This window comes from Cebus imitator, unplaced genomic scaffold, assembly GCF_001604975.1.
Source record: "Cebus imitator isolate Cc_AM_T3 unplaced genomic scaffold, Cebus_imitator-1.0 Scaffold0, whole genome shotgun sequence".
NCBI classification, from domain to species: domain Eukaryota; kingdom Metazoa; phylum Chordata; class Mammalia; order Primates; family Cebidae; genus Cebus; species Cebus imitator.
The window spans coordinates 11,006,146-11,031,825 of record NW_016107315.1 but is presented as its reverse complement, the minus strand read 5'-3'; the positions used below and the strand labels follow the sequence as shown (position 1 = coordinate 11,031,825).

The window sequence follows — 25,680 nt, the reverse complement described above, 5'->3', positions numbered from 1 at the left end:
TTCAAGGTCTGTTCAACTTTTATTACTTCAGTTGTAGAAACTCTCTTGTTCTAATATTAAGTAGCAGAGGAGGAAGAGCACGCTGAGGTCTTACAGTGTTTAATGGATTTCTTCTATATAATTCATTCCTATCTGTACTGTAGGGATTTCAGGGATCTTAACTGTTCAGAATTCCAACTTTCTTTTCCGCCTATAACATTCTGTTTACTGTCTACCCTAGTTTCCTTTTCTGTTTTCTATCCTATGATATCTTCTCTGGATTAGCTGAAATGATAGTCTTCTCAGTCCACTTTTTCATCACTCATTCCTTGGATGATTCTACCTCCTTTTTGCATTTCTCTGTAATCCTGCTATCTCGCCTTTGTGAGACTAGAGTTGTCCCTGGTAATAAGCAGTAACTAAGGAACAGTAATTTATCTAGTCTTCAAAACAGGATGGGTCAGAGGTTGTATGTAGGACTCATGGTCAATAGAGTTATTGTCATTAATGTTTTTTTCTTTACCTTCAGCACTTGAGTCTTTTACCTTTACCCAAGAAAGGAATAAAAGAGGTCAGACGATGACAACTGTGTCCTCAACAGCCAGGCCCCAGGTGAGCTGTTTTTTCTGTCTCTGTACATATCTCTGTCTGTATATACATATTTACATAAATATATAAAATACTTTTATATATGCGTATATATATATATACACTATATACATGCACATTTCTCATTGAGGTTTAACTTACACAACACAATTCTTAACAGTATAGCTCACTTTTTAGAACTATGTACACTTGTATGACCTCACTCATATAAAGACACAGAACATTATTAGCACCCCAGAAGGCCCCTTCATACTGCTTCCCAAGCAATCCACAGCTCATCCCAAAGTTAACCACTATTCTGACCTCTGTCACCATGGGAAAGTTTTGTTTTTGAACTTCATATAAGTGGAATCATTCAACATACATTCTTTTGTATCTGTCTTCTTTTGCCCAACATTATGTCTGTGAAGTTCACCGACGTTGCACACAGCAATGATTTGTTCTTTTTCACTTGAGTAGTTTTTTATTTTGTGATAATAGCATATTTTATTTATTCATTCTACTGTAGGTGGACTTTTGGTTGTTCTCATTTTGGGCTACCATGAATAAGAATGCAGTGAACATTCTTGTCTTTTTGTGGACACAGACCTTCATTTCTCTTGGGTATATCTCTGTGAGTAAAATTGATAGCTCATAGGGTACACATTTGGTTAGTTTTAGTAGATGCTGCCCAACAATTTTCTGAAATGATTCTTCCAATTTACATTTCTACCAGCAGTGTACAGTTGCTCCACATCTTTACCAACACTTATTGTCATTCGTTTGCAGTATCTCATTGGGATTTTAAAAATTTCCTCTTCTCCAGTAAGCAGTGATGCTGAGCACCATTTCATAAGTTTATTGGCATATCCTCTTATGTGAACTCCCTGTTCAGATATTTTTTCGTATTTTTTATTACACTGTACCTTTTTTCTCCCACATTGTATAGTTTCTTATAAGTCCTTTGTCAAATATATGTAATATTAAATCTCCCAGTCAGTGGCTTGCATTTTCACTTTCCTAATGGTATCTTTTAACAAACAGATTTTTAATGAAGACACTGTATCAGTTTGTTTTGCATAAGAAATCTTTTCTTACTCAAATATCACGAAGATATTCTATGCTTTCTTCTAGAAAATTTATTGTTTTGACTTTCTACTTAGATGTGTGATTCATCTCAAATTAAAGGTGTGAGGCATGGGTCAAACTTCTTTTTCCTCCCATACATGTATCCAATTGACTCAGGATTATATATTGAAAAATCTGTCTTTTACCCACTGAATTGCTCTAGTTACTTTGTCACACATTTGAAGAACATATGTGTCTGTATCTGTTTTTAAAATCCTATTCAGTTGTATTAGTTGAATTTTCTGTCTGAACTAGTATTCCATGACACTCACTATTCGTGAGTTACGTGGAATTTTGCAACACAATATAACATGGAGGGCTTTTCTTCAAGGTAATTAAAAATACATCAAAAAGATAATTGACAAAACATTCTTTGGCACCTGGCTCATAGGTTCCGTTAATCTCATATTCCATGTTAAAACGATTTCCACTAGAGCTCCATTTCTGAAATACAGAGCTCAACTCTAGGGCTTAAAAACTTCCAATAGCCACCTTTTTAGGCCTTTCTTTAGCCTTACGCACCAAGTTGGTCTAGACCCTAGTCTTTCCCAAGTAAGCAGTATTTTCCTATGCCCCTCTAACCTCACTACTTCTGCTTGAAGGTGGGCTGTGGGTGGGAATTCACTGACAGATTGGAGAAGCCTTGTGCTTGGGATAGTGGGCAAAGAGACAGGCAAGAAAGGATTAGAGTGAGGCCGGGCACAGTGGCTCATGCCTAATACCAGCACTTTGGGAGGCCAAGGTGGGTGGATCACCTTGGGTCAGGAGTTAGAGACCAGCCTGACGAACATGGAGAAATGCCGTCTCTACTATAAATACAAAATTAGCCAGGCGTGGTGGTGCATGCCTGTAATCCCAGTTACTCAGGAGGCAGGAGAATCACTTGAACCTGGGAGGTGGAGGTTGCAGTGAGCCAAGATCATGCCACTGCACTCCAACCTGGGCAACAAGTGCAAAATTCCATCTCAAAACAAAAAACAAAAACAAAACGAAAGAAGGATTAGAATGAAAGTAGAATTGGGAAATGGAGTAATATGAGTAACCCAAATAATTACTGGGATATATACAAATTGGGGAGGGACTTAGAGCTAAGATGTCAGCTATGTTCAGGCATCAGTTCTCCTTCCACATGTGCACTTCTATTTTTTCTTTTTTTGAGACAGAGTCTCACTCTTGTTGCCCAGGCTGGGGTGCAATGGTGCGATCTCAGCTCACTGCAACCTCCACCTCCTGGGTTTAAGCAATTCTCCTGCCTCAGCCTCCCCAGTAGCTGAGATTAAAGGCATGTGCCACCATGCCTGGCCAATTTTTGTATTTTTAGTAGAGATAGGGTTTCTCCATGTTGGTCAGGTTGGTCTTGAACTCTTGACCTCAGGTGATCTGCCTGCCTTGGTGTCCCAAAGTGCTGGGATGATACACATGAGCCACTGCACCTGGCCCCACATGCATACTTTCATGCTCAGGCCCACTCCTGGCTCCTGTTCAGCTGGTTCAGTGTCTGTGTGGAGGTCACATGTTTAGAAGCTCATAGCAGAGGTGTAATTATGGCTACTGGGAAAGTATGCTGAACTCTGGCAACTTTAATTCTGCATCTTCCCCCACACCTAAATTTCACACAAAAACTCTGCAGGCATGTGAAGGACCCAGTACTGAATATGTATCATCATAGGTGCCCTTCTCAGGTCTCTCATAGACAGTTTTGACCAGCACCAAAGTACTGAGGTCTGGGAAACTAGGAACTTGTCGTTTCAGGAATCAGTGGCTTTTGATGACGTGGCTGTGTACTTCACTAAGAAGGAATGGGCCATCATGGTGCCTGACCAGAGGGCCTTGTACAGGGATGTGATGCTGGAGAACTATGAGGCTGTGGCCTTTGTAGGTAAGGCCTCTCTGCTGCTGGTTTCTGCCTGGGCCCTCAGGTTGAAGGGCTCTTTTATAATTATAAGCTGACCCCAAATAGCGATTTCAGAGGTTGCCAGGTATGGAAAGGCTTGATGTTTATTGACCTGCAAAGGGCTTTCTTTCTTTTTCTATCATAAAAACTACCCTCCTTCCCTACCTGCCTTAGAGGTGATTCTGAGTACAGTAGGGCTTGAGGTATATCTTGATACTCTTAGCCTAGTATTGAACCTCCAAATTGTCTTGAAAGATAGAACCCAGCCACTTTGTCTCCCTCTGGGAGTTACTCCTAGAGCCATTTGTCTTTTTCCCACAGTGGGAGATTTCCATTCTCTGACAAAGAAGGTAAAAATTTTGTTTCCCTTTAAATAGAAATCTGCCTTCCAGTGTATTTCAGGCTTCCTTGGAAGAACTTTCCTGACTCTTCTTCCCAGGATACCTCCCTGTACCTCTTTAGGGTACCTCTCGTTTAACCCACCCAGGAATTATCCTCCTCACCTCCCTTGCTTGTCTTGGAGCCATGGACTTGAGTTTGACCCCTGTGACTATGCTCATTATTATGTTATGTTTTCCTCCCTTCAAGCAGTGCCACCCACTTCCAAACCAGCTTTGGTCTCTCATCTGGAGCAAGGGAAAGAGCCCTGTTTCACCCAACCACAGGGAGTCCTGAGCAGGAGGGACTGGAGAGCAGGCTTTATAGGTGAGTTAAGCAAGAGGGATCCTCCCCAGCTTCATCTCTTCCTTTGCCTTCATTTCATCGAAAGGAAAGGTGTGTGTTCTCTGTGCCCAGCATCATGGAGTACATTGGGATCATCAATCACATTCTTTCTGACTGATGTGTTACTCATTGCTTCTTATCCCTTTAAACTGTAGTACACAACACCCTGCTTCAGTATTTCACACACTGGGATGCTTTTATCCCTTGCTCATTTGTGATCACTTTTTTTCCAGTTTCTCTAGTTTTGGAAAATTGATAAACTTGGCGCAGTATTATCTTGTCCACTGACCAATAGAACGAGTAGAAAAAATTATTTTTCATCAGAATTAATATGTAAAAATTTTAAAGTTTTTATACTGAAATATTTTAAGGTAGCTTATAGTTGTTATGATTTTCCTCCCCTCTAGGACACTCGGAACTGAGAAGATATACTTACTTAGCTAAAGCAATGTTATGTGTAATAAAATCAAAAATTCTTCAAAATCATCGATGCTGGGAAGACAGGAGAAAGGCTTAATTCTTGACATTTAAATACCAGTTTTCCAAGTCAGGAGTTGATGTAAGAGGCACCTTAAATGATGTCAAATGTACATTTTCTTTTTCTGGAGACTAGTTTCTGTAGATTTAATGTTTTTCATTCATTAAAATAATTCATTTTGATGTGCAAAGCAGGCTCTCATGTCCTTTTTTAAACAGCTTTGTGGAGATACAAATCACAATTCATGCAATTCATCCATTTAAAGTATTCAATTAAGTGGGAATTAGAATATTCACAGAGTTTTGCAAGCATTCCGCAGTCTACTTTTAGATCTTTAGAAACCTCTACTGTTAGGAATCATTCACCATACCCATCTCCCAACTCTTGGTTTTAGGAAACTAACTTTCTACTTTTCGTTTCTATAGATTTGCCACTGGCTTTCACTTAACATAATGTTTTCAAGGTTAATCCGTTTTGTAACATGTATCAGTACAGTAGTATACAAGTTATAATGCAAATGTGTTTTCTCATGGGTACATACTCTAGATATATACTAGTTGGGTCATATGGTAACTTTTTGTATAACATTTCGAGGAATGCCAAAACTTTTTCTGAAGTGGCTATACCAATTTACATTCCTTCCAGCAATGTATGAGGGTTCCTAATTCCTCACATCCTCACTAACACTTAATATTGTCTACCTTTTTCGCTGTAGCCATCCTGGTGATGTGAAGTGCTGTCTCATTGTAGTTTTTATTTACATTTCTCCAGTAGCTAATGGTATTGAGCATCTTTTTATGTGCTTATTGGCCATTTATGTATTCTCTTTGGAGAAATGTCTATTCAAACTCTGCATGTTTTAAACTTGGTTATTTTTCCTTTTATTTTTGTGTTTTAAAAGTTCTGACATTTGTATACTAAATCCATATCGGATAATGGCTTACAAACATTTCATCCCATTTTGTGAATTGTCTTTTTACTTTCCCAATATTGTCCTTTGAAGCACAACAGTTTTGAATTTTGATGAATTTCTTTTGTATTTTCTACATACAAAATTATGTCATCTGCAAATAGAGATAGTTTTACCTTTTTCTTTCTAATCTGAATGCTTTTTACCTTTTCTCTTGCCTAATTACTCTGGCTAGAACCTTTGGCACAATGTTGGATACAAGTTGCAAGAGTGGACGTTCTTGTCTTACTCTTGATCTTAGGGGGAAAGCATTCAATCTTTTACCATTAAGTATGATGTTAACTATGATTTCTTAGAAATGCTCTTTATCAAGTTGCTAATTTGTTGAGTATTTGTCATGGAAGAGTGTTGGAGTTTGTGAAATGATATTCTGTGACTGTTAAATCTGGTTCTTTCCTGTATTCTATTAATATGGTACACATTACATTGATTGATTTTTGGTGTGTTGAATCCCACCCTCCATTCCTTGGATAAATCATAGTCGGTGATGTACAATCCTTATATGGCTGATTTCATTGGTTAGTCTTTGGAAAAGGCTTGGTGACATTATGATTCATGAGTGAAGTTATTTTGGGTGATGGGTTAGATATGTGTTCTGCAAATTCAATATTCTTTAACAGTTTTATGTATATTATATTTTCCAAGTAAGTTACAAGCTGACAACAGGAATAATATCACACTTTTCTCATTTATAGCATAATATTTTATACAGAGTTACTTGATATTTTTTGTTTTTCACTTAATTAAGAGATTCTTTCCTAATTTCATGCCTCCCAATTATATCTCCATTCTTTCCCTACCCTGAGTCCTCTGTTTCATGTTCCTATCCTTATTCGTTCTCAGTATTTTTATACTAACATTCATTTGCATAGCCCGTGACCTTCCCTTTTTGATTCCTCTTTCTTAGCTACCTTTTCATCTTGAACTCTCTTTGGACTTCTGAACTCTGATAAAGCCTTCTCTTCCCTGTTGGGATTCAAGACTTTTCCTTGTCTCACCTGATTCCCTAAAGGCTCTAAAGACATTTCAGGTGTGGTGGCTCACATCTATAATCCCTGCTACTTGGAAGGCTGTGGCAGGAGGATTGCATGAAGCTAGGAGTTTGAGGCCAGCCTGGGCAACATAGTAAGACCCCCATCTCTAAAAACATAAATTTAGCCAGGTGTAGCGTTACATGCCTGTAGTTGCAGCTATTCAGGAGGCCGAGGCAGGAGGATTGCTTGAGCCCAGGAGTTGAAGGCTTCATTGGGCTGTGATCACACTACTAAGTCTTGGGTGACAGAATGAGACCTTGTCTCTTTTTTAAAAAAGCATTTTATAAGGACAGAAAAGTTGTGTAATAATAGGACATATTAATCTTATTTGCTGATTAGTTCAGGCAAACTATGGCCCATAGACCAAAATCTGACCTACCACCAGTCTTTTTGCGTATGGTCTGTGAAATGAGAATGGTTGAATTTTTTAGTGGCTGAAGGAAATCAAAAGAAGATGATTTTGTAACACATGATAATTATGGGAAATTCAAATTTCAGTGTCTGTAAAGGAAGTTTTACTGAAATACAGTCATGTTCATTCATTATGTATTGTCTATAGCTGCATTCACATTACAGTGATAGGGTTGAGTACTTGAAACAGAAATGTATGGCCTGAAGAGCCTAAAATATTTACTATGTAGCCCTTTGCAAGAAATGTTTGCTAACCTCTGGTATAGTTCCCTCTAGCATTGCTGAGAGAGGTGGTATTTGTATGCATTTCTTCTTTATCAGATGGAAAAACCTGGGCTGAGAATGAGCATTTGACTTGAAATAATTTCTGATAAACACAAATCCTATGGCATGGTATCAGGTGAATATCTGAGAAGGGGACCTGATATTCAAGGTAATCTGCAGATCATAGGGCAAGTTAGGCATAAAAGAAATTTCACAAGTGATGAAATGAGTAAAAATGAGAAAGATTTTGTGAAGGAGATCGTAGTGAGAAACTTCATATAGAAAATACAAGCCGTCCACAAAAGAAATCAGAAAGAAATATTAGTGTTAGAAACACATCTGCAAGGACCAGATATACAGATTTTCTGTAAATCTCATGTGTGGGACAGACGTTGCAGTCTTAGTTCAGACTTTTTTCAACATCCGAAAAACTACAGTGGAGCTCCCCCAAATGCCCTCTCCTCTCCTCTCCTCCTTTCTGTGGTCTTCCCTGGACTTACATAGGCCCTTTGCACTTTGTAAATTTCATACTGCCTTTTATACTCAGTCTTACATGCATCCCTCTCCACTCTGCATTGTTACCTTTTTGTAGATGGCCACAGCACACTTGCTGCTCAATTTTACCCCCTGTGGTGGCCAAAAACCCCATGTGTTTTTGTCTGCTGTAGCACGTTGTCACTTCTCAAGGGCAAGAAGCAATGATTAGGTGAAAAAAACGTCAGGAAATATGAATGCATTTCCCCTATGAATATATAGCATGACCATTTGAGTACATTAGAAGAATGGCAGAAATGAGTGATTTCACTCAACTCAGGAAGAGAGAGATTCAAATAGAAACTGAAGATACTGCTGCAAGAAATGGACTTTTTAGAGAGGTGTTTATGCCTTGGCCTCATAGGAGGCTGTAACATAGTAGTAAATGGGAACTGGTCTTCAGTTTTACTTTTTCAGGGCTGATTTCATCCGGGGTGCCACATTCAATGAATACTAGCCATTGGGTTCATTTGACATTTCACAGGAAACTGAATTGTTAAAAAGCTTGTGGCTGGGCATGGCAGCTCAGGCCTATAATCCCAGCACTTTGGGAGGCTGAGGCAGAAGGATCACTGGAGGCCAGGGGTTCAAGACCAGCTTGAGCAGCATAGCAAGACCCTCATCTCTACAAAAAATTTAAAAAATTAGATGGGTGTGGTGTTACACATCTGTAGTCCTTGCTACTCAGGAAGCTGAGGCAGGAGGACCACTTGAGCCCAGGAGTTTGAGGCTGCACTGAGCCGTCATCATGCTTTTGCTCTCCAGCTTGAGTAACAGAGCAAGACCTTGTCTCCAAAAAGTCAGTTTGTTATTTTCCGTATGAGGACTTCTTTTCTGGGTTCAAAGGAATAATTTGCTGTCTAGTTTTCATGTGTGTGTCTTTTCTTCCCTCCATAACTGGGTCAAGCAGCTTTATTTATGAAAAGGTATATAAGTCTTTATAGGTTGACTGCTTTCAGATGACATTTTCAGGAATAGGGTGATGAATTACCTCCCTTTCCCTTGTCTCACCTTTGCAAATGTTACCCTTTGTTGTAGGCAAAGGTTATATTTTGCAAAGGTTACCCTTTGTTATAGTCAAAGGTTACTCTTTGTTATAGTGAAAGGCTATGCTTGACCAGAAGCTACAGTTTAGAAAAATGTAAGTGAGCTAGATGTTGATGACTTTGAACCAGAATAGTCATAACCTATTTAGAGACCATTTTATCCAAGGTTAGAAAGTATGAACTCAGAGCAAGATCTTGTAGCTGAAAGCAGCATTGTCACTTAGAGAAATGGTCTTGAGGAGACATACTGTGAGGTGAGAAAAGAAAGAACTTCAGTTTATGGAGTTCGCAGATTTATTTAAACAGCAAAGAGGTTTGGGAACCCCAGGATGAGGAGCGTCAATCCAGTGAGCAAGAAGAAACATCCCTGGTGTGCCAGACTGTGATATTTATGGTCTGAGTGCATTATTGGTAACTACATTGCAGATGATGGATAATGAGAAATGTATCCATGGACTGTTTCTAGATACCTCGCAAAAAGGGAACTTGTTTTTGAGATCTGTTCTTCGGATTGAGAGGTTACCAGGGCAAGAAGAAGATAAAGGAATCTAACTACTCACGTGAAATGATCTCACCCACCTGTATATTAAGCTCATACCAACTGGATTATGTGAATCTCATGTATTTGTAATTAGCAGCCTGCATGGAACTCCTTGTGTCTTGGGCATAATGGGCCATCCAGACATACTAGGGAGCTGAAAATATTTAGTGTGATACTGAGGGTTACTGTAAGAATTAATGTTGAAAAGGTAAACAACATGTAAATTACTAAGAAGCTGGTATGCCATGCTAACGAGGCTGAACTTCATCCTTGCCAAGGGAAGCTGATCAGGAGTTTAAAGCAGGGCTATATGTGTAATCGACCTGCTTTCTAGCAAGGTCATTGATAGCATGGGAAGAATTAAGGTTGGTGAAACAGGAGCCAGGCAAAATAGATAGACCAGCGGTTACAAAACAGGAGTCTGTGAACTAGTGAAAGTCCATGATAAAATTTCCACTAATTTGCAGTTAGAAAATGAGGGAAATGTGGTAGAAATCTATGTGTATATGAGGTATATATGTACACATAAGATGACCCACAGTACTTGGAAACTTACACATAGTCATTCTTTCTCTTTTTGGCATAAAAATAATCTTTTATGAAGTAATCATGAGCCTTGTAGGCTTTTGTTATAGTTATGCATTGGTTTTTGATACCCCTTATTGGAAAATAAAAAGATGGCTGTGCTATATTTCTGTTCCTTCTGTCCACCATTCATGTTTTAAAAACTGCTTTGTGAAATAAAAAAGATACCTAACCAATCTTGTATTAGGATTCTCTAGAGGGACAGAACTAACAGGATATATCCATATATGAAAGGGAGCTTATGAGAGAGAATTGGCTCACACAGTCACAAGGCAAAGTCCCGCAATAGGCGGTCTGCCAGCTGGGGAAGAAAGAAGCCATTAGTGGCTGTCTCAGTGAAAACTTCAAAAGCGGGGAAGTCAACAGTGCAGCCTTCATTCTGTGGCCAAAGGCCTAAGAGCCCCTAGCAAACCACTGGTGTAAGTCCAAGAGTCTAAAGGCCAAAGAACCTAGAGTCTGATGTTCAAGGACAGGAGGAACAGAGGGAAGTATTCAGCACAGGAGAAAGATGAAAGCCAGAAGACTGAGCAAGCAAAGTTATTCCACTTTCTTCTGCCTACTTTGTTTTAGCTGTGCTGGCAGCCAGTTGGATGGTGCTCACTCACATTGAGGGTGGGTCTTCCTTTCCCAGTCCACTAAATGTCAGACTCCTCTGGCAATGCCCTCACAGATACACCCAGAAACAATACTTGACCATCTATGTAGGCATCCTTCAATCTAATCAAGTTGACACCTAATATTAACCGTTACAAGTCTGCTAAGCTTTTCTGGATCATCTTTGGAAAATTGAGTGGAGGTTAAACCAGGGCTTCCTATGCTGCCTCTGGTTATTAGTCCCCTGCTGCCCCCACCAATCTTTCAAAGACAAATAAATGCTTCTGTTGTACATGACTAACACATAGCTCATGCCTCATGTGACTCATTGCATGGGTTCCAAACTGGTGTAAACCTTGTGTGAAATGAGTTCACTGATTATATGCTTGGATGTCCTGGCAATGTAAAGTGCTATATAAAATTTTAAACATTTATTCTCAATTTCTGTACTTACAAACCAGTGAGAAAAAGTCCTCAGATGGTCACCAGCACAAAAACCACCCTTTGAGTTATAGGGCATTAGACTGTCTTATGGATCAAATCAGGAGTCTGTCGGGTTAGTGGGTTAAACAATTGTTAAACAATTGAAGAGAATAAGTAGGTTGACCCTATAGTCAGAGTATATTGGGGCAAAAGGCACCACTTTTCCTGGGATCTTAGAAGCTAAAGGGAACTCCATTAAGCTCTGGAGAGATAAGTAGTGTGATTGGACAGGAACTTGGGAGTGTAAAATTCTCAGAGGGATGACCGGAACCATCAAGAACCCTTTTTAAATTAAGTTTGTTTTGAGACTGAATCTTGCTCTGTCACCTAGGCTGGAGTGCAGTGGCGTGATCTCCACTCACTGCAACCTCCGCCTCCTGGGTTCAAGCGATTCTCCTACCTCAGCCTCCCAAGTGGCTGGGATTACAGGCACCCACCACCATGCCCAGCTAATTATTGTATTTTTAGTAGAGATGGGGTTTCACCATGTTGGCCAGGCTGGTCTTGAACTGCTGACCTCAGGTGATCCACCTGCCTCAGCCTCCTAAAGTGTTGAGATTACAGGTGTAAGTCACCATGCCCAGCCTTAAATAAGGGTTTTTATTGTGCTTATTGAGATTGTGTAATTGTGTTTTATGTCAACTATAATTTGTGTTTCCCAGGTTGTTGCATGGCAGTAAAGATAGGCTCTTAAATGAACTTGGAACGTTTATGGGCTGCTGTGGAAAAATGTCTACAGAGTGAATTAAGGCAGAGTTGGCTAGGAGTCAAGCTTAGAAATCTCCAGTTTGGTACCCACCCCCCCAAGAATGTTCAGTTTGGTTGCATGGCTGAAATCTCAATGTCCAGTTGCAATAGCATCAGTAGCTCTGCCTGCTGCTGGCAACCTTGAGTATCCTTAATGGGGTGAAGTGCGTAATAGACAAATGGCAGTGGGAGGCAGGTTGTAGAGAATGTCCAGAGTAAATTGCTGGCATGGCCTGCCCTTTGCTACTGAGACCCAGATGTTTTGATGCCTCCCTTATGTGAGCAGTGGGCTTGTTATAAGGAACAGGGCTATCCAGAAAGTCCTCTTCTCAATAATAGAAATAACAAATAGTTACACTACCATTTATTATGTTCTTACCATGAACCAAGTCCTGTGATGTAGACTTTATATACTTTATCTCAGTCCTACAGTAAGTGCGAGGTAAGCATTTTACAGATGCATACTGGGTAAGAGTGGTCAGAATTCAAACCCAGAGAGTAATGCCAGGATCCACATGTAATTGTGATTGCATCACTTTTCTCATTCAGGTACCCCTGTTGGTGCTTTGTAACGTAAGCTAGGATCTTTGAGGTCAGGGATCCCAAGCTTCTCTTTCCTACTTCTGTCCCTGCATTGCTGAAAGACATCCCAAGATCCTGCTTCCACACATGTGCAGGCTGCAGCCAGCTACAGTCTCTGTCTATCTTCCCATGCTTAGGATTGGGAGTGGCTGAAAATCTTGCTCATGAGCCTCTCTGGAGAGAGGTCAGAAACTGAAAGGAAAAAAGGAGGTGAGAGAGACAGAGGGCTTGGGGAGAACAACTGCAGCCTTGATCACAGCTCTGGATGGGGAAGAGGGTTCGCTTCCAGCCATGTTTGTTGAGAATGGAAGGTACCTAAATGAATGTATGTGTGAGGATCACATTGTATATGTAGTAGAGTAAACTGTTGAGATAGGAAGATGTGCCAAGAAGGTGGTAAGCACTTGGACTTGCTAAAACTTGAAGGAATTTTATGCAATACACTTGGATCTCAGTTTCATTTGATTATGGCACTGCTATTATTTAGGCTGAGACTACATAATTCATATGTGTTCATGTATTATGACTCTTATAGGACAGTGAAAAATTTATGACAGTATCGTACCAATCAGTTACAACTACTGTAAACAAAAGTTAAAGAAAAATATACCTCCAATTCTGATACTCCAGTAGATCCTCATTTTTATTTCTCTATGTCCATTGCTAACCCTTGTCCGTATATGTATATAAATTCATAACAGATAAATGTTGTGTCATTTTCCTTTCATTACTATTATCTTAAGCATCGTTCCCTTTCCCCAATTCTGTATAACCTGTAATTACTGTTTGTGAGTGGAAGTACCCTTCTTTATTCCCCGCTCCAAATTGTGAATTCTTTTGAAAGTAAAGATTGTGTCTTTTTTTTTTTTTTTTTTTTAATTTGAGACAGAGTCTCACCCTTTCACCCAGGCTGGAATGCAATGGCATGATCTTGACTCACTGCATCCTCAAACTTCTGGGCTCAAGCAATCACCCTACTGCAGCTTCCCCAGCAGCTGGGACTACAGGCGTACACCACCACATCTGGCTAATTTTTGTATATTTTATAGAAATGAGGTTTTGCCTTGTTGCCCAGGCTGGTCTTGAACTCCTAAGCTCAAGCAATCTACCTACTGCACTTTCCACAATGCTGGGATTGCAGGCATGAGCCACTATGCTGGGCCGAGACTGTATCTTAACCACATTTCTCACCCTGGTATCCATCCAGTTGGTGTTAGTTCATTTTATTGAAATGCATTGGTGGGCATTAGGAGATTTCTATCTGTAAGCTATTGCAAATGGTGTTGCTGTCACCAACGTCATGAATATAGTGGTTTTTTCCTTTTCTTTTGAATGATTTGCTTGAAATAAATTCCCAGGAATGAGATTAACCAAATCCAAAATATAATTATTTTAGGTTTTAAAAACATGCTGCCATATTGCCTTTTTAAAAGATTATACCAATTTACTCTGCTATTAGAAATATATAAGTACAGCACTTAATTTAAATCTTAGCAGTAAATATTGTAATTTAAAATTTTAAAAATAATTGGCATAAAATGATTCTTGATTGTTTTTATTTACATTTCTTTACTATAATTAGTGAGGTTGAATTTTTTGTTAGTTTACTAATTTTAATTTCATTGTGAAAAATTTCTCTTTGTGTCATGTGCTTTTTACTATAGTAAATTATTAATGTTTTACCTAAGAATTTGAGATCTTTAATGCAATACATAAAAACTCATTGTTTCCATATGCAGCTTAAGAAAAAAAAAAAAAGCAAACCCATTGTTGGCCAGGCATGGTGGCTTATGCCTGTAATCCCAGCATTTTAGAAGGCAGAGGCAGGTGGATCACTTGAGGTCACGAGTTTGAGATCAGCCTGGCCAACATGGTGAAATCCCTTCTCTACTAAAAATACACACATACACACATACACACACATACACACACACACACACCCACACCCACCCACACACACACACACACACACACAAAACTAGCTGGGCTTGGTGGTGTGTGCCTGTAATCCCAGCTCCTCAGGAGGCTGAGGCAGGAGAATTGCTTGAACCATGAGGTCGAGGTTTCAGTGAGCTGAGATTGCGCCACTGCACTCCAGCCTGGTGAGACTCCATCTAACAAAAACAAACAAAAAAACCCCCAAAAAACCGTTGTTAATCAATCTTGTATTCCCATAAGTAAGTAAGTATTCTGAGACCCATTGATTTATGATGGACCTCATAATCATGTATTTAAATTTTAATATAGGATTTATTTCCAGGCTTTCTATTTTGCTCCATTAATCACTGAATCTTTTTTTTTTTTCTTCACAGCAGTATGTTAAACTATTAATTATTAGTTGCTTAGAGATTGTTTTAATTTCTGGTGGGACTATTATCTCTTCATTGAGTATATTTCAAGTACATTTGCTTCAGCATTCTCTGTACTTTCATAAATATTTAAAATGCTTCATAATTTTAAAGGGTAAGAATACATACCATGTAACCATTATCCAGATTAAAAAAAAAGTAAATCTGGTGTGCACTCATTTATTTTTCAACATTCGTTTCGTTTTCTTTTTTCCAAATACTTAAAAACTTTTAGAGCAGTTTTAGGTTCACAGCAAAATCGAGAGGAAAATACAGAGATTTCCCATATTCCCGTTACTCTAGCACATGCATAGCTTCCCCAATTACTAACATCTCTTACCTGAGGGTACGCTTACTACATTTGACGACCCTACATTGACACATCATTATCATCCAATGTCTATGGTCTACCTTAGTGTTTGCTCTTGATATTGTACATTCTATGGGTTTGTTACAATTTTTTTTTTTTTTTTTTTGAGACAGAGTCTCAGCTCTGTCGCCCAGCCTGGAGTGCAGTGGCACGATCTTGGCTCACTGCAACCTCCTCCTCCTGGGTTCGAATGATTCTTCCACCTCAGCCTCCCCAGGAGCAGGGACCACATGCCTGCACCACCATTCTCATCTAATTTTTTGTATTTTAGTAGAGATGAGGTTCCTCCATGTTGCCCAGGCTAGTCTCCAACTCCTAAGCTCAGGCAGTCTCCCACCTTGGCCTCCCAAGGTCCTAGGATTACAGGCATGAGCCACCACACCCAGTCTGGTTGTAATTATAATATATATTATATAATATATACATTTTAGTACCATACATATTTTCACTGCCCTAAAAAAAATCCTCTGTCCATACACATTTCTCATGGTTATATTGAGCTCATCAAATCTTAACATTGAAAAAGTGAGAGGGAACATTGTGTAACAGCATAAATATGAAGCATTATTGCGAAGTTCTTTTTCTCCCCGTTTGACTGACTGACTTCTCCTTTACTTCACCCTTTGCTGAAGCCAATAATTGAGGTGTTGATTACTGTGGGGATCGATCTCCCCTGAGGAAAGAGCACAAAGACCCACCTCACAATTACGAAGCTCAAAGAGCACTTGCCAGTTGTGAGGTCAAATTTGTGACTCCAAAAAACCAGTTTCTTCTTCCTTCCAAACAAAGGCAGATTTATAAAATGGGTTGGAGGGAGAGTTTGGGGAAAATGATCCCTGCCACCTCTCTCCCTTCCTGGATAATTCAGGGGAAGAAGTGGGATGGGAGACCTGATCCTTCCAGGTCCTCAGGTGAGGTGACTGAACTGTTCCCGCATCTCTGGAGTTTGCTAATTATGAGCATCAGAATCAACAGGCTTTGCTTCTGTAAAGATATTGGAAGGAATAGCTTTTTTTTTTGATACAGAGTTTCGCTCTTGTTGCCCGGGCTGGAGTGCAATGGCGCAATCTTGGCTCAGTGCAACCTCCACCTCCCAGGTTAAAACAATTCTCTTGCCCCAGCCTCCTGAAGAGCTGAGATTACAGATGCTCACCACCATGCCCAGCTAATTTTTGTATTTTTAGTAGAGACGGAGTTTCACCATGTTGGCCAGGCTGATCTCGAACCCCTGACCTCAGGTGATCCACCCATCTCAGCCTCCCTAAAGTGTTCAGATTATAGGCGTGAGCCACTGTGCTCAGCTATGAGAGGTCATTCTTTGCCTGCCGTGTCTTAGCCATGATTATTTCTGCTAAGTGGAGTTTGGCACGGGAGAGTTCCAGTGTTTTCAGTAGGCATAAGGCAGGCTATGGAAACAGATCCTAAAGTGGTTTGGAAGACCCACAGACTTCTCTGTCATGGGAGGAATCTATTAGAAATACTGGGGTAGTGAGAACAAGTGGCTTGCCTCCGTAAGATTGCCCATGCCAAGAAACTGCTCAGATCTAATCGGGCACATGAGTCTAATAAGCCACACTATAAAAGAGTCTGCATTGCAGGCTGTATTACTCTGTTTTCACACTGCTGATAAAGACATACCTGAGACCGAGTAATTTATAAAGAAAAGAGGTTTAATGGAGTCACAGTTACATGTGGCTAGGGAGGCCTCACCGTCATAGTAGCAGACTAAAGGCACATGTTACATAGCAGCAGGCAAGAGAAAATGAGGACCAAGTGAAAGGGGTTTCCCCTTATAAAACCATCAGATCTTGTGAGACTTATTCACTACCATGAGAACAGTATGGGAAAAACCACCCCCATGATTAAATGATCTCCCACTGGATTCCTCCCATAACGTGGGAACTATGGGAGCTACAATTTAAGATGAGATTTGGGTGGGGACACAGGCATACCATATCACAGGCCATCCATGCCAAGAGAGCCCGCCACCAGACCAACAACTTGCAGGAAGGAGAGGCCCTGAAATACAGTTTGAGCTGGAGAGTGATTGAGATATACATAAAACAATTTCTTGACAGCACCATATTTACTGGATTAGACTTTAATAAAGTTTTTTTTTTTTTTTGCTCCAGGCAGACTGAGACCTCAGAAATGTCTGTGCAGTTATAACAAAAATGGTAGTTTACTTTTTACTGAGTTTTGTAGCACAGTGGGAACTGGAACAACATTAATAGCAATGCTAGGAAGTAAGTTAGGTCTTTATGAACGTCACTGTACCCCCAAAGTTGCAGCTAATAGGGATGTAATAGAAGTTCTGTTTTGAAATACCATTCAGAATGTTTCAGCTTAAGATGATGACTTGAGTACAGACATCCAACTCTAACTCCCCACCCTTGTGGCCTGATCTTGACCTGAAAAGAATGAAAGACTACATAAAGAGAAGAGAGTGAATCTCAACATACCACTTGTCTGAACCTGTTTGTGCTGCTGTAAGAGAATACCTAAGACTGGTGATTTATAAAGAACAAACTTTTATTTCTTACAGTTATGGAGGCTGGGAGGTCCAAGCTTAAGGCACTGGAAGGTTTGGTGAGGGTGTGGTCTTTGCTTCAAAGATAGCACCTTGAACACTGCATCCTCTGGAGGGGAGGAATCCTGTGTATTCACATAGCAGAAGGTGGAAGGGCAAAAGGGAACCAAACTTCTTCCATCACGTCTCTTTATAATGGCATTAATCTATTCCCTCCTGACCTACACACCTCCCCAAAAGACCCCACCTCAACATTGTTGCACTGGGGATTCAATTCCCAACACGTGAATTTTGTGGGACACATTCAGAACACAGCACCACCTTATTGCTTCTGACTGATGGCTTTCTTCAGGCTGGTGTAGATGGGTCTGGACTGAAGTCTTCTTTGAGAAAGACTCTAGACCTTTTCTGGGAATGTTTACAATAGTTGGAGTATAGCCACACAAGATTTTACTAATGTCCCTGAGTTTGGAGGCACTAGATAGGGCAAGCTAAGTGACTGTGGAGGAATCCAATGAGAATGTCAGTATTGCAAAAGCCCAGTAGCAATAGGAGCTCTGCTAAACAAAGCCTGAGAAAGATACGTCTTTTCTCTGACATGGAGGAATAGCAAAAGGAAAGAAACTACATGCCCCAAGGCCTAAGGTCAGTACGTGGTAGATCGGTGGCATCAAATACAAGAGAAACCACTGTGCTGCTTCGGTGGTAGTTTTTGCCAAATTCTTTTTTCCTGTGAGTGGGCCAGATTCCTTTGTATACTTTGTAATTTTTTTGTTCATAATAAGACATTCTGAATATTAACTCCAGAGTGGTTAACTCTGGAAATTTGATTATCTCACTACTTCAGAGCTGTTTATTTTTGCTTGTTGAGTGCTGCAGCCATCCATGTGTGACTTTTCTGAACTATTTTTGCAAGATGTGTATTCCTTATTTGTGGTCACTGAAGTTTCTGATCCATTATTGGTGGTCAGCCAGTTACCAAAACAAGACTGTCCCCCACCCTTGGGAAGTCTGTCCCTTCATTGAGCACTAACCTGGTTGTTTTAAGTATCTGATCAGGTTCCAGGGTTCTGAATGGGTTGATTCCAGTTGCCCTTTCCAGCCCAATGGCTGCTTTGATGGAGAGACCAGCTCCCAGAGCTTCCTATGCCACCATTTTGTGTGGCCACTTGTCCTCAATAATGTTTTATAGTTTCATGTGTAGCATTTTAAAGATCTTTTGATGGATTTATTTCTAGATACTTGACATTTTAATGCTGTTATAAATTGCGTTGTGATAGGCAGAAAAATGTCCTCACCCAAATATATCCATGTCCTAATCTCTCGAACCCATGAATATATTGCCTTATACATATTATTCATGGCAAAAGAGACTGCAGATGTGGTTATGGCTAAGAACCTTGAGATGGGGGATTATCCTGGATTATCTGCATGGACCCAGTCTAATCACATGAGACCTTAAAAACTGGAAATCCTTTCTTGACTCTAGTCAGAAGGGTGTGTGAATTCAGAAGAAGATCAAAGTAATACAATGTTACTGGCTCTAAGAACAAAGGAAGGGAACCACAAGCTAAGGCATAAAGGTAGTCCCTACAAGCCAGAAAAGGTAGGAAAATACATCTTCCACTAGAGGCTCCAGAGATCAGTGCAGCCCTGCTGATACCTTGATTTTAGCCTGATGATACCGGTGTCAGATTTCTGATTTATTGAACTGTAAGATAAATTTGTCTATACATTAAAAAAAAGGGTAAACCAATAAGTTTCTTATAATTTGTTGTGGTAGTGATAGAAAATCAATACAAATGGATTTTTAAAAATTTAACTTGACCAATGTTACTGTTATGTAGAAATATAATTGGTATTTTTATACTGAGTTTGTATCCATCTATCTTACTAAACTACTAATTCTCATAATTTGTATATTGCTTTAGATTTATGTCATTTGTAAATAACCACAGTTTTGTTTCTGTCTTTTAAATCCTCATACTTTTAATTTATTTCTCTTATTAAGCTAGCTAGAACCTCTGATACCATGTTGAATAGCAGTGATGATAGTGGGCCTTCTTACCTTATTCCCAATCTCAATAATTTCACTATTAAGTATGATCTTTACTGTAACTTTTTATAGATATTTTTATAAGATGAAGGGAAATCCCTCTGTTTCTAGTTTTAGCAGACTTTTTCCCTTCCCTCCCCTCCCCTTCCCTCTCCTCCCCTCCCCTCCCCTTCCCTCCCCTTCTCTTCCCTTCTTTTCTTTCTCCTTTCTCTTCTTTTCTTTCTTTTTTTGAAAGTCTTATTTTATTTTATTTTATTTTATTTTGAGATGGAGTTCCACTTTTGTTGCCTAGGCTGGAGTGCAGTGGTGCAATCTCAGCTTACCACAACCTCTGCCTCCTGGGTTCAAGCGATTCTCCTGCCTCAGCCTCCTGAGTAGCTGGGATTACAGGCATGCACCACCACATCCAGCTAATTTTGTATTTTTAATAGAGACGGGGTTTCTCTATGTTTGTCAGGCTGGTCTCGAACTCCCAACCGCAGGTGATCAGCCTGCCTCGGCCTCCCAAAGTGCTGGGATTACAGGCATAATCTTATTTTGTAGCCCAGGCTGGAGTGCAGTGGTACAATCACAGTTCATTGCAGCTTCAGTCTCCCAGGTTCAAGTAATCCTTCTGCCCCAGTCTCCCAAATAGTTGGAATTATAGGTATGTGTCACTGTGCCCAGCTAATTTTTAAAAAATTTTAGTAGAGAGGAAGTCTCACTATGTTATCCAGGTTGGTCCTGAACTCCTGAGCCCAAGTGATCCTTCCTTCTTGGTCTCCCAAAGTGCTGGGATTAGAGGTGTGATCCACTGTGCCCAGCCAGTAAGGTTTTTGCCTTAATTTATAATTAGGAAAGAGAAAATGGTTGAATTGTATCAAATTATCTTTTGAAATTTGTTGCAATGAACATAGGATTTTTATCCTTTAATCTATTAATGTAGCCAATTACATTGATTTGTTATGTTAAATCTTTCATCCTTGAAATAAACTAATATTTGTAATGATATATTAGTTCCCTCTCCCCTTTTTAAAAATGGATATGTTTGATTTACTATTTGTAAATATGTATACTATATAGTATTACATAGCACACTTCCCTGTATTTACTACTTTATCTGCATATCCAAATTTTGTTATCTTCATAACAAATATGTATACTATATAGTATTTTGGCATCCATGCTCATGAATGAAATTGGGCTCTAAACTTTCTTTTTATACTGTACTCATTGGGTTTTGTGCTGTCAGGTTTGTGATAGCCTCATGCAATGAGTCGGGGAGGATATACCTTTTTCTTTTGTTCTCTGGAAGACTTTATATAAGATTGACCTTGTTTCTTCCATATTAATTTTGTGGAAAGCCTATTCAATGCATCTGGGCTTGGAGATTTCTTTGTAGGAAGATTTTAATTATAGATTCAGTCTATTTCATAGGATGATTTCAGTTATTTTCTGTAACTGATTTCTAGTTTGGCTGAATACTTTTTAAATAATATACTCTTATGATTTCAGTCCTTTGAAATACGTTGAGACTGTACAATGGACACTTAATTTTAATAAATGTTCCATACTTTAAAATAACATATATTTTGCAATTTTTGGTTGCAGTATTCTAAGAAGATCTGTTAGGCCAACTTTGTTTTATATTCTTCAAATCTCTTATACCTTGACTAATATATGTCTGGTTGTTCTATCTATTATGTTAACCTCTCCTATTGCTTCTGGATTTGTCCACGTTTCCTTGTTTGCTTGGTAAACTTTGAGGCCATGTTTTCAAGTCTGTAGAGGGCCTAGTGAGTTGGAGCTGGCATGACTGAAATGTCAGTGGGTGGGTAGGCTTCATGCCACTGTCTGTGGTCCAGAAATGTTGTGCTCAAGATCCATTTTTACTTTTTTCTCTTAACCTGGGTCAGCAATGTTTCCTATGGATTCTTGCAGGAATTCTGAGACTGGGTAGGGGAAGGGTACAAGCTGGGGAGAAAGGAGAGAGGAGAGAATAGACAAGGGGTTAGGAAGGAAGAGCTGCCAAAGGATTGCCAGGGAGGTAAAAGAAAGGTTGTTATTTTGAAACGTTTTCAAATATTCCTGGTTGCCAAAAAGGAATATATTACTTTTGTGCGGAAGGTTTTGAGGGCTTTTCCATATTACTTCCCACCATGCCTTCAAATGCTACCCTCATGAAGATGGGTCTTTTGTATCCCTCAAACACAACAAAAAGCTCACCTTCTTGCTCTGTGAAGTCCAGAGGTGACCCTGCTCAGACTCCACTGTTCCCTTTGACTATATTCCTCTCCCAAACCCATTATAGTCCATCTGGAGAACTAACTACTCATCCTATACACTCTTTTGGCTCAGAAGCCCTGGAGGCCTTGGCTTATCAACTCAGGCAAGTTTAACTCCTCTTTCTCCTCCAGGTATCAAGAGAAGCCTGCTAATTCCTTTCTCATAGCCCTGGTTATATTATTCATGTTTGTAACTCTCTGTTGCCCACCTAAAAATATTTGTGGGCAGGGGACTGGTGTTCTAGTCATCTTTGTCACCATAGCCTCATACACAATTACTGACACATAGGAGGTACTTAATACATGTTGAATCAAGGAGGGAGTAAAATGATTTCTGAACTCAGTGGCTATATCATATATTGGACAGTTGAACCACTTTTATATTAGTTTGCTCAAAAACATTTATAAGGCTCATTCTCCATGCCAAGCATCATGAGTGGTGCTAAGATTACATCTTTGAATAAAATAGCCATGGCATCTGTCCTTATATCACTCAGGAAAACCCATAAGATAGGCAACTGTATGTGGTAGAAGACAGGAACTGTGGCAAGAAATATATATATATATTTGTTATGTTAAATCTTTCATCCTTGAAATAGATTAATATTTGTAATGATATCTTAGCACCCTCTCCCCTTTGTAAAAATGGATATGTTTCATTTACATATATATATTTATATATATTATATATAATATATATTTTTTATCTCAAATATATATATAAATATATATGCATATATATATATATATATTTTTTTTTTTTGAGGCAGAGTCTTGCTCTGTTGCCTTGGCTGGAGTAGTGCAGTGGTGCCATCTCAGCTCACTGCAACCTCTGCCTCCCAGGTTCAAGTGATTCTCCTGCCTCACCCGAGTAGCTGGGATGACAGGCATGGACCACCACGCCCGGCTTTTTAAAATTTTTAGTAGAGATGGGGTTTCACCATGTTGGTCAGGTTGGTCTCAAACTCCTGACCTCGTGATCTGCCTGTCTTGGCCTCCCAAAGTTCTGGGATTACAGGCATGAGCCACCGTGCCCAGCCACAAGAAATATATTTTTACAAACCCTACATTGAGAGTGCAGCTGGCAGTAAATAGGAGTAGGGTGGGGTTTGTACAGATTAAAGTCTATAAAATGCCATGGCAAGAGGCTCAATTACAGCCTAATTATGAAGTTGGATGGCCCAAAACACAGTGGGCACATATCCACAGATCTTGTTGAGGGACAGATGGAGGGATCAAGTGTGCTCACTGCCCTTTATATATCTTATTTCTCTCTCCACCCCTGTGAAGTCAGGACATTATATAGTAGCTAGGAAAGACCCATGGCTGAATCCAGGCATAGAACAACTTCCATATGGAATTTTGGCCACTTGGTGGTGCTATTTGCTTCTTCGAATTCTCATTATTTAAAATATTTCTTTCTTGGACCCTTGATTCTGGATCAGCCTGGATGTGTCAAACCCTGCCTGCCAGGCTTGGAGCTTAGTGCATTCTTCCCTTTTATTCCTGCTGAGGGGATTGCTGGCCATGACTGGTGAGAGGAATCCAGGAACCCATTACTATAAATTCTCAGAATTCATCTTCAAATCTCAAATGATGTAGTCAATTAAACCACAAACTCTTAATCTTGAGAAGAGGTGATTGGTATTAGGAAGACTGTTGAGCTTATACTGCCCTTCATTCATTCTCGACCCTGCTGCTTGAATACAGGAGCAAAGTAAGAAAATAATCACAGCTTTATTGAGGGCTCTATGAGCAACGCTTGGAGAGGATGGACAAGAATGGAGCTATCATTTCATGAGAACCTACTAGGTGTTGAGGTCCCTATATTCACTGCCTATTTAAAACTTTCTAACAACTTCATGGGTAGGTGTTATCCCTATTTAAAAAAATAGATATGGAAACTGAACCTGGAGAAGGTGTGTAATTTGTCCAAGGTTGCACAGGCAAAGGGACAAAATTCAGCTTTAAACCTGGGACTATTTCCACAGCTCCAAGTTCTTTCTTCATGGGATTTGTAAGATGGAGTCCCTGCTGCTGTAGCATTTATAACGTACTTAGGAGAAGATTCCTGAAAGTATGTTTAATTAAAAAAAGATGTCTAGCCACGTGCAGCGGCTCATGCCTGTAATCCCAGCACGTTGAGAGGCAAGGTGGGAGGAACGCTTGAGGCTAGGAGTTCGAGACTACCTGGGCAACATGGTGAGACCTTGTCTCTAAAAAACAAAGTTAGCCCAGTGTGGTGGCATGTACCTGTGGTCCAAGCTACTTAGGAGGCTAAGGTGGGAGGATGACTTGAGCCCAGGAGTCTGAGGCTGCAGTGAGCGGTGATGGCGCCACTGCACTCCAGCCTGGGCTACAAGGTGAGACCCTGTCACAAAACAAGAGAAAAAATATGTCAAAAACTTAATGAAAGAGAGAGATACTTTGTTGACATGTAAATGATCAGAATATATTGTTAAATGAGAAAAGCAAGCTTGAGACTAGCAAGGTAGTCTTTAGCAGGGGCAAATCGTGAGATTTATTGTACCCTCCACCCAGATCGAGGCAGCACAGAAGGCTTCCTCAAGTTTCCTAACAATCTCCTCCCAAGGGTTACTATTATAATTTCTACTACTATAGGTTAGTGTTATCTATTCTACATATAGATAAAATGTTTGATATGTACTCTTTTATGTTTAGATGCTTTCAGCACAATTTATCTGTGAGACTTATCCATGTTGTTGTATGTAGCAGAGGCTTTTTTAAATTGCTGAATACTCTTCCATTGACTGAATACACCATCAGTTGATGGATATTTGGGTGGTTTTAGGTTTGGGACTTTTGTCAATAAAGCTAGTATGGACATCCTTTTATATGTGTGTTGGATAACTTATTCAGTAGTACTTTGTGGAGATATATATGTATATATAAATATATACATGTACATAATGTATTTATATATATGCTAAACATATGCCGGCCCTATAATAATTCCATTCACATATATATGTGTATATATATATCTAAATATATACATATACATACACACATAATTTGGTCATAATATACACATACATATATTTTTCATCATAACGTACACATATATGATATACATAATTTGGTCATAATATACACACACATATATGTGAATGGAATTGTTATAAGGTAGGCAATTGCATTTTTTTACATATTGAAGGCTTATGACAACCCTGCATTGAGCAAGTCTATCAGCGTCATTTTTCTAACATCATGTGCTTACTTTGTATCTCTGCATCACATTTTGGTAATTCCTGCAATATTTTATAGTCTTTCATTGTTATTACATCTGTTGTTGCAATCTGTGATCAATGATCTTAGTTGTTAGTATTGTGATTGTTTTGGCGCACCATGACCCTGACTCGTATAAGATGGCAAACTAATCAATAAATGTTGGGTGTGTTCTGATGGCCCCACAAAGCAGCCATTTTCTCCATTGCCCTCCCATTCCTAAGACCTTAATTATATTTAAGTTAGGCCAGTTGATAACTGTGAAATGGCCTCTAAGTGTTC

General features: G+C 39.5%; 1 protein-coding gene across 1 annotated transcript in view; it reads left to right on the top strand.

Annotated features, from left to right (window-relative positions):
- Positions 1-4,975, top strand: part of KRBOX1 (KRAB box domain containing 1) — a 53,200-nt gene extending 48,225 nt beyond the window's left edge. The window contains exons 3-6 of the mRNA XM_037736784.1: positions 509-591; positions 3,448-3,574; positions 4,181-4,294; positions 4,720-4,975. Of these exons, the coding sequence (XP_037592712.1) occupies positions 509-591; positions 3,448-3,574; positions 4,181-4,294; positions 4,720-4,829 (434 nt within the window). The 3' untranslated portion in view covers positions 4,830-4,975. The remainder of the gene's footprint in view (positions 1-508; positions 592-3,447; positions 3,575-4,180; positions 4,295-4,719) is intronic.
- The last annotated feature ends 20,705 nt before the right edge of the window (positions 4,976-25,680 follow it).